Source organism: Lolium rigidum, chromosome 5 (genome assembly GCF_022539505.1).
Source record: "Lolium rigidum isolate FL_2022 chromosome 5, APGP_CSIRO_Lrig_0.1, whole genome shotgun sequence".
Classification (NCBI taxonomy): domain Eukaryota; kingdom Viridiplantae; phylum Streptophyta; class Magnoliopsida; order Poales; family Poaceae; genus Lolium; species Lolium rigidum.
In genome coordinates this window covers 248,322,667-248,340,740 of record NC_061512.1, presented here as the reverse complement: position 1 = coordinate 248,340,740, position 18,074 = coordinate 248,322,667, and the positions used below count along the sequence as shown (strand labels likewise).

At 46.2% G+C, this 18,074-nt stretch overlaps 1 protein-coding gene across 1 annotated transcript; it reads left to right on the top strand.

Annotated features, from left to right (window-relative positions):
- Positions 1–1,708: 1,708 nt before the first annotated feature.
- Positions 1,709–6,909, top strand: LOC124653651 (rab GTPase-activating protein 22-like). The gene is made up of 5 exons (XM_047192720.1): positions 1,709–1,989; positions 3,491–3,626; positions 3,787–3,836; positions 4,921–4,974; positions 5,330–6,909. The coding sequence occupies exons 1-5, from the start codon at positions 1,739–1,741 to the stop codon at positions 6,570–6,572; spliced, it is 1,734 nt and encodes a 577-aa protein (XP_047048676.1). The 5' UTR covers positions 1,709–1,738; the 3' UTR covers positions 6,573–6,909.
- The last annotated feature ends 11,165 nt before the right edge of the window (positions 6,910–18,074 follow it).

Here is an 18,074-nt window from a genome sequence, read left to right as displayed (position 1 = left end):
GCCCAAGGAGGGATGCACTGGAACGAAGAAAACCCTTAAATCGTATTAAAAAAAAAGTCTCAAACATTCAAGTAAACCAACAAATTTGTTCCCTAAGTCTAGCAAGGTGCTCGATTTACTAGGAGCTAGGTGAAAGGTCGAACCGTGGAAGCCTCCTCAAATGCACGAAGAGATCACATGTTTGCCAATTTTGGGATGTGACACTTAATTTGAAAGTCGGCTTGTCAACGTCATATAATGAGTTTGTTGATTTGAGCCGTGCGCCTCAGTCCTAAAACGGAAATTTCATGCAAGCTGAAAATGGAAATTTCGTTTTCACATCTGTTTCTACTGAAAAAAGCTAGTATTTTGTTTGTTTGTTTGTTTCATTTCCGTTTCTGTTTTGCAAAACTTCATTTCCGTTTCTGTTTAAGAAGCCTGTGCTGTATTTTCATCTCTAGAAGTGTAGGTGTTTAAGCAACCGTGCAACGGTGCAAGCCGACAACATATATAGGTTGGGTTCGTGCGCGGTAGAAAATATTCAAACGCGTGTACTATGACGTACGCAGATGAATTTGGCAGCTACCATATGAAGCCATGCATGCACCGAGGGAGTAGTACGTTGGTATCATCACAGCGAGATTTTGTCACGTACCATGAATGCGCACGTACGGCGGCGTATTCTCCGGCTGATGTCTATCGGCAAGCAGCCGCAGCGTGTCGCCCCAACGCAACGAACGCGCGCGCGACCAGTTCAAAGAGTCCACGAGGACAAGACGAAAAGATGTCCCGTTTTCCCTGGAGCCAAAACGCATCTGATCCGTTGACAAAAAAAGTCGATGTCTTCCACGAGCTAAACGTGTCGGCTCGAGAGTCAAACTCGCGTCCATGACGTTCGGCTAGTTCATGGTCATACATCACCCTTTGTCTAGCTAACATAAAAGAAAAAAGATGATAATACTAGTCGAACCGTGTGGATCTGCTCCTGACCTGCCAAATGGTTGACTCAAAATTCAGCACCGCAAGGAAGAAGGAAGAGCATCTCTTCTCCTGGCTATACCAAATGTGCAAATCTTGTTTCAACCCAACATTTTTTATGTACCCCTAGAAGGAGAAAGCCAGTGGAGATCAGCCTCTCCAATAATTGGATCTCCTCCGATCTGCCAAATGGTTGACTCAAGATTCAGCACCGCGAGAAAGAGCAACAATTTAGCAAGTTTTATCTACTCCTTGAAGGAGGCGCCATTGGACATTTGGAGATAAACCTCTTGAGTAGTGGGAGAGAGAGAAGAAGAAAAAAAGATGTTGGAAGAAAGTTGACCTAGAAGGCGAGGACGCCGTAGTATTGAATGCGGGGCCGTTGGAGTGTCTTACACTACAATACGTGTCCTAGTGGTAGGTCTAGTCATCTACTCGTCTGAGACTGACAAGTGGGACCCACTCGGCAGTCCGGACCGGACCCGTTTAAACGCGCACGGCACCCACCCACTCCTCTCTCCTTGTGTTTGTGTGCGGCTTTATTGGCGTCACATGCTCCCTCCATTCTCTCTCTAGCTCTGTCTCGCCATTTCCCAGAAGCTTTGCCACAGACTTAAACTAGATTAACAACCCTGTGGTGGCCGGCGGCGAGATCCTGGGGCGGCGGGCATGGCGCCGGGGAGGCGGGGGCGGCGGTGCTGCTGGTAGTGCGGCGGGCTGGTGGCGGGCGCGCGTCCGGGGTGGGTAGGTGGGTCAGACAGAGACAGAGAGAGGGACGGACATGAAGGCCCTGCGCCGATCCAGCACCTCCACCTCTCCGTCCAACTCCTCCTCGCCGACGGCCGCCTCGTCCCCGCCCACCTCCTCCTGGATCCACATCCGCTCGCTCCTCGTCGCCGCCGCCTCCTCCAGCTCCTCCGCGGCGGCGGGGACCTCCGTGCCCGCCTTGCCGTCCGCTTCGGCCGCGGCGGCGGCGGCAGCCCCGTCTTCGTCCTCGCCCGCGGCGGCCTCCTCCTCCCCGCGCTCGGATCGGTGGGTTCCCCCTTCGGATTGACGGCTCTTTTATTTATTTAGCAGTAAAAATGCGACCTTTTTAGTCCCTGCGTAGCTTTTGATCTGGCGCTGCGGAATCTGGCACGCCTCGCCGTGGTGGAATTGCCGGCCTGGAAGCCACTTGAACGCTCAGATTAGGGTTTCTACGTGCTTCGATCCAGTGTACCTTTACATTTGCAGTCTGGATCAGAATGCATGGTGGAGTGGCCGCTTGGCTTAGTGCGCCACTGTAAATGGATTGTGTGTTCAGTCACTTTCCATTGCAACGGGTGGCTTAGTTGCAAGATGCCTCTTTTGTTAGTTCAGGCATCTAAGTTATGGTCTGGTGGGCTTCTGTCTATTCTAGTGATAATGTTCATGGTCAAATTGCAAATGTATTATTCTCAAAAAAAAAAAAATGCAAATGTATTGCGTGGCCGCCTCAAGGATTAGTTCAGGTACTGGCCCGTGTTGGTGTTTGAATCGAGAGGTAGCTTGCTTGCCGCTCTCTTAGGTTAGTAGGTCCTCCAGGCTGTTTCTGTTGATGCTTAGTGTTAGATATCTGCCATGGTATGTGTGACATTGGATGTGACCGTGCCCCCTAAGGAAAGCATTTTTTGTTACGAGAAATAATACTGAATCACTCTTTAAAAATATAGCAATACTGAATATGTTATGCTTCTATTTGGTTTGAGAGAGTGAAACCTTGGCATTGTTAATGGCTACCTACATAATCGAGCTCCTTCCTTCTGACTGTGCAATTGTGCTGACATGGAGTTAGGAAACACTATCAATGATGAGCCTTCTAAGCTTGTGTGCCACCTCTAGTTCCCATACTACATACATTCAAGTTTTACTTTTTGTCATGTTGTCTTACAGCTTATTCTTACCGATAAAAAAAAGCATGTAAATGATAATAAATTCTCATTGAAGTATTCTCAGCTAAGCTGACCCAACATGCCCTCTCGTGCTGACTCTGGATTTGCTCTTAAGCTTGAACTAATATGCTTGAAAATTAATGTAAGGTTAATCTATATATATGGTTGATTTAAATATGCCTGAACGGCATAAAATCGATCAATACTGTTAATAATTAACCTGTCCTGACTGATACCCAGTTATAGTATAACAATTATTTCGAAAAACAGTAACTACGAGGAAGTTATTCCATATTTAGCTGATTTGGTAAATTGATCATCTCTATTATCTTCACACTGGTGTCTTTTGTTCGTATGCCTTTGTTTTATTTCTCATGCAAGTATGATGCATTCATATAAGGTGTGTAGTACGATCAATGAGGGCTTTAAGCATTCCCTATTTTGACACCATATCTATGTGCCTATGAACAGTAAACGAAATATGCATGGCATGTCACTGGACTGAAGTATGGCACTGTAGTATATAGCCACTTACACTGTTAGTTGGCTTGCCGAGCTTATTTTTTAATTATGAATATCTCTGCTGGTTTTGCTTGCTAAAACATAGCAATTCTTTTTATCAGAGGTGGAATTAAATCTCCATGGTCTCGAAGGAAAAGGAAGAGAGTACTTTCTCGTCAGCAGTGGGAGGGTCAATTTTCGGCCAATGGGAAACTTCGTGATGGAGGAAAGAAGGTTCTAAAGAAAGTTCGTAGTGGGGTAAGTATAGTTATTTGTTGGGATATATGTCTTGCGTATGTACCTGCTTATCTTTTGTGCTTAGTTGGAGATATATACATATCTAGTACCAATACATTATGTTATGCATCTTGCAGCTCAATTCAACCTGCTGAAAAATAACATTTTTTTATTGTACCAGGGTATTGAACCTGGCATTCGGGCAGAGGTTTGGCCCTTCCTACTAGGAGTGTGAGTTACTTGGTCTCTTTTGTTCTTAGTATAATCTGTAAGATTCATATCATTGATCAAAATTGAGATGTTAATATTGAATGAGCTGATGCTGCATCAGTTTGCATTGGTTTACACTTTATAAACTGGCCTTTTACCCTACTATCCTGGATATTTGTAGGTGCACTACAAACTGTTGCCATGCTGATTTTGACTTGTAATATTCATACAGTACTGGCTTATGCCAAATAGGTGGAATTGGTTGACCCTATGTATCATAGTATTTAAATTTAATGTATTAATTTGAAAATGGTAGTTGCTGTCTTGGCATTTTATTCTAGAAACCAAAATCAGCATTTTTCAAACTTCTCTAGTTTCCTAATAATAAAGGCAATTCTAGACAGCTCTAAAAATGACATGCTTAGTTGCTTACTTAAAGGAGGGAAAACTTGTTTTCAGTTTCAGCAGAATGTGCTCATGGATCTATGCAGTTTCTATTTTGTTGTACAAGAAATTCCTCATTATGTAATGTTTTAGGTCCTAATACCCCTTATTCAGTAGTATCAAACCTAAAATTTGTACTTTCACGCATGAGATGATTAGCGGACGTTTTAGGAAGGAAATAGGCACATACAGCTGTAGTAATACAGTAATAGTAGTATTCTCACAAACTGTTGTCCTGCAAAACAATATGTGCACACATACAACACATGAGCGTTAGTAAATGTCATTTTTGGTATGCCATGCGTGCCTGTGGTAGCTTCTGCTGTCATCAACACTCCTGTCTTCATAATTGGAACTAGTCTACTCAAAATACAGGATGGGAATATGTGCTACTAAATCTCGTACTAATTGATCTTCAATGAGAGTGATCTGCGGCCTTATCTTGTAAACATATGTGACCAATGTAGGAATGTGATTTGTAATATTAACCTCAGTTTGTGGTTGTTATAAATGCTACAAATACCGCACTACACATTAAGTCATAATTTAGCTCATCAGCATAGCATGGTGTCATAAATTATTAGATTGTGCTATGCTCTTGCTCGTATGCTTTGCCATATCAAATCCAGATATATTTATCTTGTTGATTTTTTATGTGCAGATATGATTTAAATAGTTCTGAAGAGGAACGGAATACCATCAAGATAAAAAAGAGGTACCATACTCATTACTGTAAAGATTAATGTTTTTATTTAGACCACTCATTGCTTTATTGGTTTGCCGGAATGCTTAGTTTGAATTGCTCATAAATACCCAGTTAAAAATAATTAATAAGAAACATTTTGCTCAGTACACCATGATTCCATGAGCCACTAAAAAGATGTGATACTGTATTAGCGATAAATAAATATTTGGCTAAGTACTATCTTCTTATTCCCCTGATTAGTTAGTATGATGTGAATTTGTAACTGCCTAAAGCGGATGAGCGAGTAACACTATGATGTCCTAGTGTTATTAATAACATGTCTAATCTGTCAAGGATCTTTGGATTAACATAGCTTTTGATTCAGGAAAGAGTATGAAAAACTGAGGCGGCAGTGCCAGCACATTCTGAATGGGTACAGAGGAAGTGGTCTAAAGTCAATAAATGAAGTCAGTAATGAGGAGTGTTCTGGTCTAGGAAGTAGTGCTGAAGGATCAGAATCGCCTTGTTTCGAAGATGTCAATGTTGTGAACACTCCAGGGTCACTTGAGGAACTGAAGCCTGAACACAGCGAGGCCGAGCAACCGGAAATCACTACACGTGATGAGGTTGTAGAATCTATGGATGAAGACACCGTTGAGTTAATTGATGCATATCCATGCATAGCAGAGTCGGAATCTTCAGATTCTGAATCATCGGATGAAGATGAGTCTGTAAGGATATCCGTTTGTGGCGAAGAGGCTTGTGATCCGGATCCTAAATTTGCCAGGAGCACTTCATTCAAGTCAGATATTTTTAGGTCTAGCAGAACCTCGGAGGACTTTGCCACATGGCAGCGCATTATAAGGCTGGATGCTATCCGGGCAAACACAGAATGGATTTCATTCTCCAGTAGCCAGGCTGAAGTCCCTGAAGAGAAAGCTTTACAGTCTGCAGCATCTGTTGGGTTGAAAGACTATGACCATTTAGAGCCCCACATGATCTATCATGCTGCTCGGTTGGTTGGACTTCTTGAAGCTTATGCAGTCTACGATCCTGAAATTGGTTACTGCCAAGGTATGAGTGATCTCTTATCACCAATAATTGCAGTCATGGAGGAAGATTGTGCAGCATTTTGGTGCTTTGTTGGTTTCATGAGGAAAGCCAGGCATAACTTCAGGCTTGATGAGGTTGGAATAAGGCGGCAGCTGAAGACTGTCTCGCAGATTATCAAGCGCAAGGACTCACACCTGTATAAACACCTGCAGAAACTGCAGGCTGAGGACTGCTTCTTTGTGTACAGAATGGTGGTGGTTCTCTTCAGGAGGGAGCTCACCTTCGAGCAGACCGTGTGCCTCTGGGAGGTGATGTGGGCAGATCAGGCAGCCATACGTGCTGGGATTGGGAGGACCACCTGGGGAAGAATAAGGCTGCACGCTCCGCCGACCGATGACCTACTGCTCTACGCTATCGCGGCCTGCGTCCTGCAGAGGAGGAAGCTGATAATTGAGAAGTACAGCAGCATGGACGAGATACTGCGGGAGTGCAACAGCATGGCTGGGCAGCTGGACGTCTGGAGGCTGCTGGACGATGCGCATGATCTGGTTGTTAACCTCCATGACAAAATCTGATCCGATGCAAGCGCTGCTCTCCCTTGTTCCTCGTGGTAGTAGAACAGACGCAGGCCTTTTGGAGGTACCTTCGCTGCTCGTTGAGAGTGTTCTGTTATCTGTCCCCGGCACACGAACCCACTTGTAGTATAGAGGATGTTGTAATCTAGAGCGAGGGCCCAAGTGCCCTCGCGTAAGAAAAAGAAAAGAGAAGCTGAAACACTGCTGTTTCGTGCCGCCGAGGCGGCGGCATTGAAATAGGATCACTATTCATTGTTAACCTGTTATAGGCGAAAGGACAGATTTTTCACGGATGACGTTTCATCCATGCTGAAGGTACGAAGTAATAACCGGCACACAGGCTTATGTGTTTGTGGTCTGTCAAATGCATTTGATTGAAAGATGTTTATGCTTCCAAAATGTTACCTTTTGTTTCTTGGGTATGTGGCAGTGTGCACACCTGGGATCAGTTGAACGTTCATTTCATAGCAGTTGCTGAGTCGTGTTTACACAAAGTTTACATGGCCATAACTGGCACCTGTGTTAGGCAGTTATACATGTGCTTTTCCTAGGCGGCATTCTGTGTTTAAGACAGGCATGTTTTTTCACGGATGACGTTTTGGAGCACACCTCCTAACTTTAGGCAATGTGTGGACGATATGTGTAGTAAAAGTTGCCAAAATATTATTTGTAGACTCATGGATGATATGTGTAGTAGTGTGTCAAGCAAGCTGGTAAGAAATGCAGTGAAGAAAGTTTGCTGGACAAGAGTTTGTTTCAACCGAAGTTGGCAAGCATCAAAGTGTTGGAGGCCATCGCGATGGAAGTTGCCAAAAAAGTGAAACAACCACAAGCCATGACTTATCAGGAAGAGGCATCACCATACACCGACACAGCGCTGGCATCCCAATTGCCATCCAACCATGGAAAGCCTTCAGTGCGTTGCTACAGAAACACGACACCATCGAATTGGATGCAAACATTTGCTACACAAACACAACACGTCACACTAAATGTTTTTATCCCGGAAAACTTTGTATGCAAACATAAAATGTCTGGATATACACAATAGATTTTTTGATTTCTTTTACATTTTTAGAATGCATTTAAAATGTATTTTCCATACAGCCAAACACCATGCAACACAACAAGCAGCTGCACCTGGTAGTACTGAAATAAAACAATGGTACGTCTATCTCACCAAATTTACACTGACGGGCCTAAAGGTGAGCAACAGCCTGATAGACGTTGATACAATAGGCTCTCATGTTCATACTTGATCCAGTTTATGGATATTGCAGCTCATCCGGCAGATACACGGCTAGACCGCCGAGAAGAACCACACCTCACTCAATAGCCGTCACACTTGTATAAGCTCCTAGCGCCTGGAAGAAGGTATGCTGGATAAGGGTTTGTTTCAACCAAAGCTCAAAGATATCAAAATATTGGCCATCACGATGGAATTTAGCAACCAGCTCGCCGTGAACGTCGACGTAAATCATCCAACTGCCATTAACGGCCAGCAAGAGGACATCACCGTCCACCAACACAACTTTAACATCCCAGTCGTCAAAATCCAACCATCCAAACTGCCCCGTGATTTCTGCGACCGGCAGTTTGATGCTGTGTAGCCGCTCCCAAACCTCGTCTTGGTAGTTCTGGAACACCCATACATTAACTATTCCCGCGTCGTAGCTATGGATGCTGAGCGTGGCATCCATCTCGAAGATGTATGACCGGGCGGGAAGATCTGGAGCACGAATCTGCCGGAACGACTCAGACACGATATCAAATACTATTACCACTTTGCTTGCAGTCTGATACCGCTGCGAGTCACTCTGAAAATTCAATATCTTTACTGGGTACCAATGCAGGCTATCACGGATTAGGACAGAAGAACTGTCCAGTTGCGCTGATACTCCATACTCTAGCGCCCCGATGTACCTCGGTGGCTGGTGGGAGCCCAGGGCTAGGACGTAGAAGCCCGTTGGATCTTCACACCTGGGGTGCAGTAACAGCCTGTACTCGCCGGTAGGGCGATGCGGATACATGCCTAGAAACCTGAAGCCTTTTAGTTGCCGGAGAGGAGCAAGCTGACGTGTGGCTAGATTACAGATGGAGTAGCAGGACCGGCTGGTTGTGCCACCCTTGTAGAGGATGAGGAGGCCATCGCAGGAGGCCTGTGCCGTGTACTCTTTAAGCCGAGCAACGTGTTGGAGCTGGGCGCCGGTGGCCCGGTGATCGAAGACGAAGATGTTTTCCCTGTGGGTGCCGGCTGGGCCGCCGTATTCGGAGCCGCGGACGATCGGAAGGGAGGGCTGACAGCGGTGGTGGGCAAGGAGGAAGTCATGGGCAGTGGTGGCACGGTGCCAGGCGCGGCAGACAGCGCGGCAGCGGAGGATGTATTTAGGAGGCAGGCGCACCAGGATCTCCCATACCACGATCTCATCCGGAAGACCACGGGCACGGAGGAGAGGCGCTGATACCGCTGCGCCTGCGGCATCCACCATGATCGCCGGCGTCCCAGGAAGCGAAGCCAGATTGATGGAGCTGTGACGGCGAGTACCCGATAGCGGGGTAGGGTTTTACTTCCGCGGAGTGCATGTGGGCTGGGCTCTTAAACAGGCTGGGCTTTGCCAGGCTCATGGCAGATTTTCGACCGTGTTTCTGGGTGCGCTTTCTTCCTTGATACTATTATAGTAGATACTCACAATGCGCGCGCGCTGTGCTGGTCATATATTTTTTACGGTATCGGCGCATCTGTGCGGTTGAAAGACTATGACCATGCTGCTCGCTTTGGTTGAACATCTTGAAGGTTGAAGCATATGCAGTCTACGATCCGGAAATCGGTTACTGACAAGGTACGAGTGATCTGTTATCACAAATAATTGCGGTCCTGGAGGAAGACTGCGCGCGCAGCGTTTTGGTGCTTCGGTGGTTTCATTAGGAAAGCCAGGCGTAACTTCAGGCTTGATGAGGTTGGAATAAGGCGGCAGCTGAAGACTGTCTCGCAGATCATCAGGCGAAAGGACTCGCACCTGTATAAGCACCTGCACAAACTGCAGGCTGAGGACTGCTTCTTCGTGTACAGAATGGTGGTGGTAGCCTTCAGGCCGGAGGGACCTCACCTTTGAGCAGACCGTGTGCCTTTTAAAAAAAAAACTGTAGCCCAAGGGCCTTGCGTTAACTTAATTACGCCACCATGATGGAAATATAGTACTCCGTAACTATGATCAAAACTGCCCCCTGATTTCTGCGACCGCCCGTGGCAGTGAGTGTGGCCGTGGCTGCATTCAGTGTGTTCATCCAAACATTTGCTACACAAATAGAACACCATCGATTTGGACTCAAATAGCTTCATTTTACTTACTAAAAACAGAATACTTTCGTTGGCAACACGACAACTAAACACGCTAGCTAAACCTGGAGGAACTAAAACAAAACAGCAGGACTTCCTGTACAAATGCTGACTGTAGCACTGATTAAGAGCTACTGATCAAGTTGAGGTACATCTCCGGAAATCCGCGGAGGACGACCGCCGGCATGGACGCCCACTTCGGGACGAACGCTTGCTTGCACCAAGGAGCAAAGGACACGGTTTGATTCGTTAAGCTGAAGAGGCAAGCACTCCAAATATTTTTCTCGCCAGTTTTTCCCTTATCTCCGAAAAGAACACTCCAATCACCAAATTGATAGTGTGAGCGGCCTAAATGTGAGCAACAGCCAGCCTGAACAATTACTAACGTCTATAATAATAATAATAATAAAAAAAAGAACACAGCAGGCTCTTATCTTCATACTTGATCCAGTTCATGGATATTAAAGCTCATCCTGATATAGGCCGCCCAGAAGAACCACACCTCAGTCAATAGTCGTCATACGAAAGGCAAGGCATTCACGGCATAACCTTCTAGTTCCTGGAAGAAGGTATGCTGGACAAGGGTTTGTTTCAACCGAAGTTCACAATTTTCCAAAAGTTGGTGATCACAGTGGAATTTATCAACCAGCTCGCCGTGAACGTCAATGTAAACCATCCAGCTGTCCTGAATGGCCAGCAAGAGGACGTCACCACCCACCGAGACAACGGTAATATCCCAATAGTCGCCAACCAACAAACCAAACTGCCTTGTGATTTCTGTGACCGGCAGTTTGATGCTGTGTAGCTGCTCCCAAACCTCGTCTTCGTAGTCCTGCAACACCCATATATTAACTATACCCGTGTGTGAGTCATGGCTATAGATGCCGAGCGTGGCATCCATCTCGAAAATATATGAGCGGGTGGGAACATCTGGAGCACGCATATATCGGAGCGACTCGGACATGGTGTCAAATACTATTACCAATTTGCCCAGGGCCTTGTTCCACAGTGGGTCACTAGGAAAATCCTCTGGGTCCACTGGGTACCAATGCAGGCTATCACGGACCAGGGCGGCGTTGATCAAGTTCCTTGGCCCTATACCCTCTATTGCCCCGATGCACCTCGGCGGCTGGTCAGAGCCTAAGGTGAGGACGCTGCAGGCAAGTCGATCTTCTGCTTCAGGTGGCAGATCGGCGAGACTCGAGTGCAGTAACAGCCTGTACTCGCCGGTAGGGCGATGCACATACATGTCTAGAATGCTGAAGCCTGGTGGTTTTCGAAGAGGAGCGTGGTGACGTGTGGCTAGATTATAGACGGAGTAGTCAGACCCAGTTCTGCAACAGTTGTAGAGGATGAGGAGACCGTCGCAGGAGGAATGTATAAAGCAATCTTGAAGCCGGGCAACATGTTGGAGCTGGGCGTCGGCGGCCCGGTGATCGAAGACGTGGATGCTATTTATGTGGCGAGAGCGGCGGTATTCGGAGCCGAAGATGATAGGAAGGGAGGGCTGGCAATGGTGGTGGGCAAGGAGGAAGTCACGGGCGGAGGTGGCACGGTGCCAGGCGCGGCAGACAGCACGGCAGCGGAAGATGTATTTGGGAGGTAGGTGCACGAGGATCTCCCATACCACGATCTCATCCGGGAGACCACGGAGGAGAGGCGCCCATACCAATGCACCTGCGGCATCCGCCATGGTGGCCGGCAGGGTTCTCGATTTCGTCCCAGGAAGCGAAGCCAGATTGATGGCGAGTACCGACGGCGGCGAAGGGTTTTACTTCCGGTTAGTGCATGTGGGCTGGGCTCTTAGATGGGCTGGGATTAGCCAGGCTCATAGCAGATTTTGGACCGTATTTCCCCGTGACCTATTTTTCCTTGTGGACTACTGTACGGTAAAGCTAGTCACGACGAATGTTTGATCTGCACTTTGCTGGCTTGTTGCTGCGGCATGTGGCGAGCAATGCGCACGTCTATCAATCAGATCGTACGATGAAGCGGACCTGATGTGATCTTGCCTGCGCTGCGGCATGATTGGGCAGACGGCGGCTGCAATTGGGCGTAGCCTAGCTTCTTCTGTCGGGCTCGTGTCCTGACTTTTCTTCGGTGGAGCGAATTAATTAACACGCGTATGGAAAGCAGATAATTGACAATTCATAGTTCAACCTGTTGGTAAGGCGATAGAACATAGTTTTTCAATAGCCGAGAGGTGGTTTTTGGTTTCCTAGGCCATTGTTTAACAAACTTGGTAAATTTGAAACTGATGAACCAAATCGCTTTGAAACTACAGGTTTTTTAGCAAGGCAATTTATCGGCAATGGAACCTTTTTATTCATTTTATCAGTCTAGCTAACCTCACGGTTTTTCTCGTTAGACAAAAAGATGACATATACAGTAAAGCTTCTTTCGAAGTGGGAGAACCACGCAGTCCATGTGCATACACTCACTACGGACGCGTATGATAGATTGGGCGATTTTTGCGCTTCGGTGGGGCAGGTTCCGTGAATGTAACCACCACGCCGCTAATGACATTGATGGGCATGGCTGTAACCACCACGCCACCACCGACGGTGGCCACAACGGTTACCGCCATAGATTACCATTTCTCAACTACTACAATCCTAACCATACCGCCATCCACGAAGCTATGCACAAGGCCTACCACGGCGACATGTGGAAATACCACCATTCCACCACGGTCGATGGTGGCTACTACCATGGATTACCACCTTTTACCTACCATCACCATGCCGCCTCCATGATGATGGGAACAATAATCTACCATGACGACAAGCAAAAATTCAACCATGCCGCCGATGATGATGGCGGATGCCACCATATACGATGGTCAACCGGTGAACTAGATGGTCAAGAGAGCAAGTGAGATGTTCAGCAACACAGTTACAATACACCCGAAATGAACTCTCACATGCGCACAACTTATTTTATACTAGCGAGTTATATTGCAATCAAATACACTCCCACCAAAACTAAAACTTACAACATAGGAGTTGTGCAGAATGGTGAGATTAAGCTACTCCTCAATAGAAATTTCAAACGGCCGATCGTGTACGAAGAATTTGATGAAATTCACTCAAAAAAAGATTTTCAAATGAGCGGCGTCCATGTCGTCGTCGTCGAGCCTACTTTCAACATGGTGCAGCCAAGATGCTCGCCGGTTTGCTCGCAAGGTATGCGCATCCACCGGCTGCCATCATTTTGTCCATTTTTTTGCTACGAGCTAGTTGTAGTGAAGTCATTTCATATGTATATTTGTAGAGTTCATCATACGATTCATCGGATTTTACCGATGACGAGTACGACCTAGAGGAAGAAGAGAACATATCCATACTATTAGCATACCGCGCCGTTAAGAAGCCAAAAATAGGTGGATCGGTGTTCGGTAGACAGAAGTTGTGGAGAAAAAGGATTGAAGGGCACGAGAAGTTGATGCGATCGGATTTCAATGAGAATCCGATATTTCCCGAAAGCTATTTTAGGCGGCGTTTTCGGATGAGCATCGACTTGTTCAAGCACATCGCAATGGAGGTGACCAAGTATGATCGATTCTTTGAGAAACAGAGAAATGCCGCCGGAGAACTTGGACATAGCATATATCAGAAGATGACCGCCGCCTTGCTTATGTTGGCATACGGTATACCGGCGGATCTAGTTGATGACCATTTGGCCATGGGAGAGAGCACTTCTGTCTTGTGTATGAAGCGCTTGGCCGTGGCAATTGTGAATGTTTGGATCCACATACTTGAGAGCCCCCAATGCTCAAGACATGGCAAGACTTTTGGAGTTCAACGCCGACCGAGGATTTCCAGGTATGCTTGGCTCAATTGATTGTATGCATTGGAGTTGGAAGAATTATCCAGCGGCATGGCATGGACAATTCAAAGGTTACAACAAGGATGCCACTATAGTCCTTGAAGCGGTCGCCGATCATGAGACTTGGATATGGCATGCATTTTTTGGAATGCCCGGGTCTTGCAATGACATCAATGTTCTTCAACGGTCACCACTAATGACAAGACTTGCAATGCCGGAAGGTCCATTGGTGGGGTTTGAAGAAAATGGCCACAAGTACAACTATGGCTACTTCCTCGCCGACGGCATATATCCAAGGTGGCAAATATTTGTGAAGCCGGTTATTCAACCACGAGGTAAGAAACAAACCCAATTTCACAATACGCAAGCGGCTGCTAGGAAAGATGTAGAGAGAGCATTTAGGATTCTGCAAGTCTAATTTGCCATTGTGAGGGGTACGGCTAGATTTTGGGACCTAGAATGCCTTTGGTATATCATGACCGCTTGTGTCATCATGCATAATATGATTATAGAGGATGACCGTGGAAAAATGTGGATCATACCCACTACGAGTTGATGGGGATTCCCGTGCAAGTGAGGAGGTCCGCACATAGGAGTGCTCGATTCATTGCCTCGTACCATGCCATTCGCTCCAACAAAACACTTGATGAGCTCCAAAAAGATCTCATGGAAGAATGGTGGAACTGGCATGAACAACAATAGTTGTATACTTGTTGTATTGTTTGGAAACTATATGTTGTATTGTTTCAAAACTATGTTGTATTGTTGTATGTTGATCCGTAAAGTTATTGTATTTGTTATGAACAATTTGATGTACTTGTTGTATTCTTGTGTTGTAATAATAAATGATACATTTATTTGTGAATTTGTGAAGCTTGTTTGATCTTATTTGATGCATAGTTGTGTGTAATTGTTGTTTCCGCTGGGCTGCGCGCTGTATATTGGAGCGTCCGGCGGAGGAACTTTTTTGCGCCGGCGCACGAGCTCTGGTTTAGCGCTTTCGATGGGGGAAAACTCAGCGCAGCGCGGGGTAAATGTTTACAGTACGGTCGAAACGACATATAGCACGCTAAAATATAGCACGCCTGTTAGAAATGTTCTAAGGGGCGGTGTTTGATGTGCACTTGGCCCAGGAGGCATGTGGCGAGCAACGTACATCGAATGTTACGATGAAGTGAGACCTTGATGTGATTCTGCTTGCACCATGACGGGGCAGCCAGCCGCGTGCAAGTTGCTCTAGGACATAGCTTGTATTGTCGGCTTGGGCTCGTGTGTTGCCATGCCTTTCAGAAAGGACCGGTTGCTGAGTTTATAAAACAGTGGATTTCTGCTTGGGAAGATCTCCCCAGACGCTTCTCTCTAGGTCCACTAATCTCCATGCTTATTGGAGGTGCGTCAACTCTGTCCTGTGTGCAATGAGGGAGAGATAACTATTTTTTTTACATCAAACTGTGGATGTATGTATCGTCTAGAATTCTATAGATGCAGCTGAGAGATAATACGAAATATGACTATTTTCTTCAGAAAATACTACCTCCGTCCCAAGGAATAAGGCGCACACATATTCCAAGGCGAACTTTGACCATAAAAATTGAGCAACTAAATCTTGGTTATATTATATGTAATTAGTATCGTTGGATTCGTATTGAAAAACACTTTCTAATAATGTTAATTTCATACAAACAATCTTTATATATTTGAAGTAATTCTTAGTCAAATGAAAAGCACGTAAAACGAGGGCGCCTTATTCCTTAAATCGGAGGTAGTACTACACATGTTCATGGACAAAAGCCGTCGTCCTTTGTCCATCAATGGAAAGATGGCTACAAACCAAACAACTAAAACCTGGGATGAACCAACCATCAGATCCCTGTTTTTCCCTCCAGATGCTGAAGAAATCCTAAAAATTAATCTCCCCTCGAGCAACGCCCGGGACACCATAGCCTGGGCTCATGAAAGCAACGGTACTTTCACCGTGAGAAGTGCTTACAGATTGGGTATGAGCCTCCAAAGCAATGAAAAACACACTGCCTCTAGCTCTAGGCCAGATGGAGAAAGGCCTTTGTGGAATCTGATTTGGAGCACTAAGGTACCCCCCAATCTGAAGACTTTCTGTTGGAAACTTGCAACTAACTCGTTGGGTGTCCAGACCCTCAGATGCAATAGGAATATGGATATCCTTCCAACCTGCAGCATTTGCGGATGCGAACCAGAAGATGCCTATCATGCTGTTATGACCTGCACTAAGGCCAACGCCCTCAGACATTGCCTGAGAGATGTCTGGGAGTTACCGGCTGAAAACCTGTTGAGATTTTCCGGAGATAACTGGGTTCTTGTTCTCCTCGACCAATGCAACGAAGACATGAGAGCTAAACTGATTTTCTTGTGGTGGAGGTCTTGGCACATGAGGAACAATGTCATTTATGGTGACGGTAAATGTGGGGTAAAACAGTCGGCCCTTTTCATCACTTCTTACCTCGATTCCTTCTTGCAGGCCCAGAATGCATCTCACACTTCTGATGTTAAAGGAAAGAAAGTTATGAACTGCCATAGCATGGACTCGTCGAAGGCCAAGGAGACTCCAAAACCGTGGAACGCCCCGAATCTTGGTTGGCACAAATTAAATATTGACGCTGGCTTCATCGACGACCTCAACATGGGATCCTGGGGAGCAATCCTAAGAGACCATAATGGTATCGTCGCTGCTTCGGCATGGGGTACCCTGCCCCACTGCCCAAATGCCGCTACTGCTGAAGGCCTTGCAATCCTGAAAGGGGCTAAAGCCATCGTCAACTATGCCACTACCCAGGTGTTTATAGAATCGGATAATGCAGCTATTGTTCAGGAGATTAACAGGGCTACAACCAGTAGATCACAACTCTGTTACCTTGCTACTGACATCAAAGAAGTGCTGAGCCTAATTCCAGGATATGTGGTGAACAAAATTAACAGGGCTGGTAATACTGCTGCTCACTGTTTAGCGAATTATGCGTTGAGAATGAGAAACGAGGGTGTTTTACTTAATGCTGTGCCTCCCTGCGTGGAGGATCTGATCAATCTTGACTGTAATAGGTGCTGTAACTCTGCAACCTGTGCCTAGCTTTATATATTTACCCGTTCAAAAAAAAAAACTTGCAAACGTTGGCGCATCAGGCTCAAGGTTATAGCCATAGGCAGTAGGAAATGGTACACATTTCGAGCTGGCTAGCTAACGCAGCTTGGAGCACCATAGGCTAGAAGAAGACGACAGTGCGAGGCAGCCGACAAGTCGCCGTGCACAGCATCCGAATCCGGATCCCCGTACAAGTGAAGTGTATGCCAGAGAATCCTCAGCCCGGCCCCTTTGATGATGTGATGTCATATTTGTACCTTCTTTTTTGAGCTGTACCTAGTGGCTAGTGGTAGCAGCTAGGACTCGTGGGGTGTCTAGATCGATTGAACACGGTGGAAAAAATGTCAATCATTTCAACTTTTAAACCCCCTCCATTCTATAATTCTTATCTTGGTTTTGAAAATATCTATTCATAAAATATGTCGGCACAATCTTACGCACCAGATCCCTTCGGCTATGTCGGCACAATCTTACGCACTTTGGAATTTGCAGAACACGTGTACTGGGTGACATAGGCATCCCCAATGGGCCTGCCGAAGAAGATACCCAGGGTTCACTAAAGGCCCATGACCCGAAGAATAAGAAGATTCGGAAGCCCAAGATACTGTTAAGGAAAGTTAGAGTTGTAATAGGAAACATTATTCATAATCTTGTGGGACGGGTTAGAAACCCTCCCGGACTCTGTAAACTTGTATGTTATGAAACCCTCGGCTCCACCTCTTATATAAAGGGGAGTCGAGGGACAAAGAAAGGATCGAATCATTGTCTCTCAAACCCTAACTTTTACATCGTCGAGTACTTTTCGGCTGAAACCTTCGAGATCTACTTGCCCTCTACATCCAACGAAACCCTAGTCTACTACTTGTAGGCATTGACAAGTTAATACCTTGTCAATTGGCGCCGTCCGTGGGGTCTAGAGGCGACAAGGAGCTGATCTCGATGGCACGTTAAAGATCGTCGACTTCGTCGATAGCAAGCAACATCATGGACAGAGGTAAACAGATCGAAACTGGTCTCGTTGATTTTGTTCCTCACCCGCCCTCCCGTTTGGATGCATATGCGTATTTGGAGGAGCCCATGGAGATGACGTTCGGAAAGTTCCACTTTCGCGTCGAGAAAGAAGGAACGTATCGTCTCGAAGTTCCGATCTCATCGGGATTATCGGCGGTCGATCCCGATTTTTCAAGCTCATCATCATCCATCGAGTCAGGCGATGAGGAGACTT

Bases quoted from the DNA above. Each gene is read 5' to 3' on its own strand.
- LOC124653651 (XM_047192720.1), top strand. From the start codon at position 1,739: ATGAAGGCCCTGCGCCGATCCAGCACCTCCACCTCTCCGTCCAACTCC. The intron at 3,627-3,786 runs GTAAGTATAGTT...TTATTGTACCAG, and splicing joins TAAAGAAAGTTCGTAGTGGG to GGTATTGAACCTGGCATTCG. The intron at 3,837-4,920 runs GTGAGTTACTTG...TTTTATGTGCAG, and splicing joins TGGCCCTTCCTACTAGGAGT to ATATGATTTAAATAGTTCTG.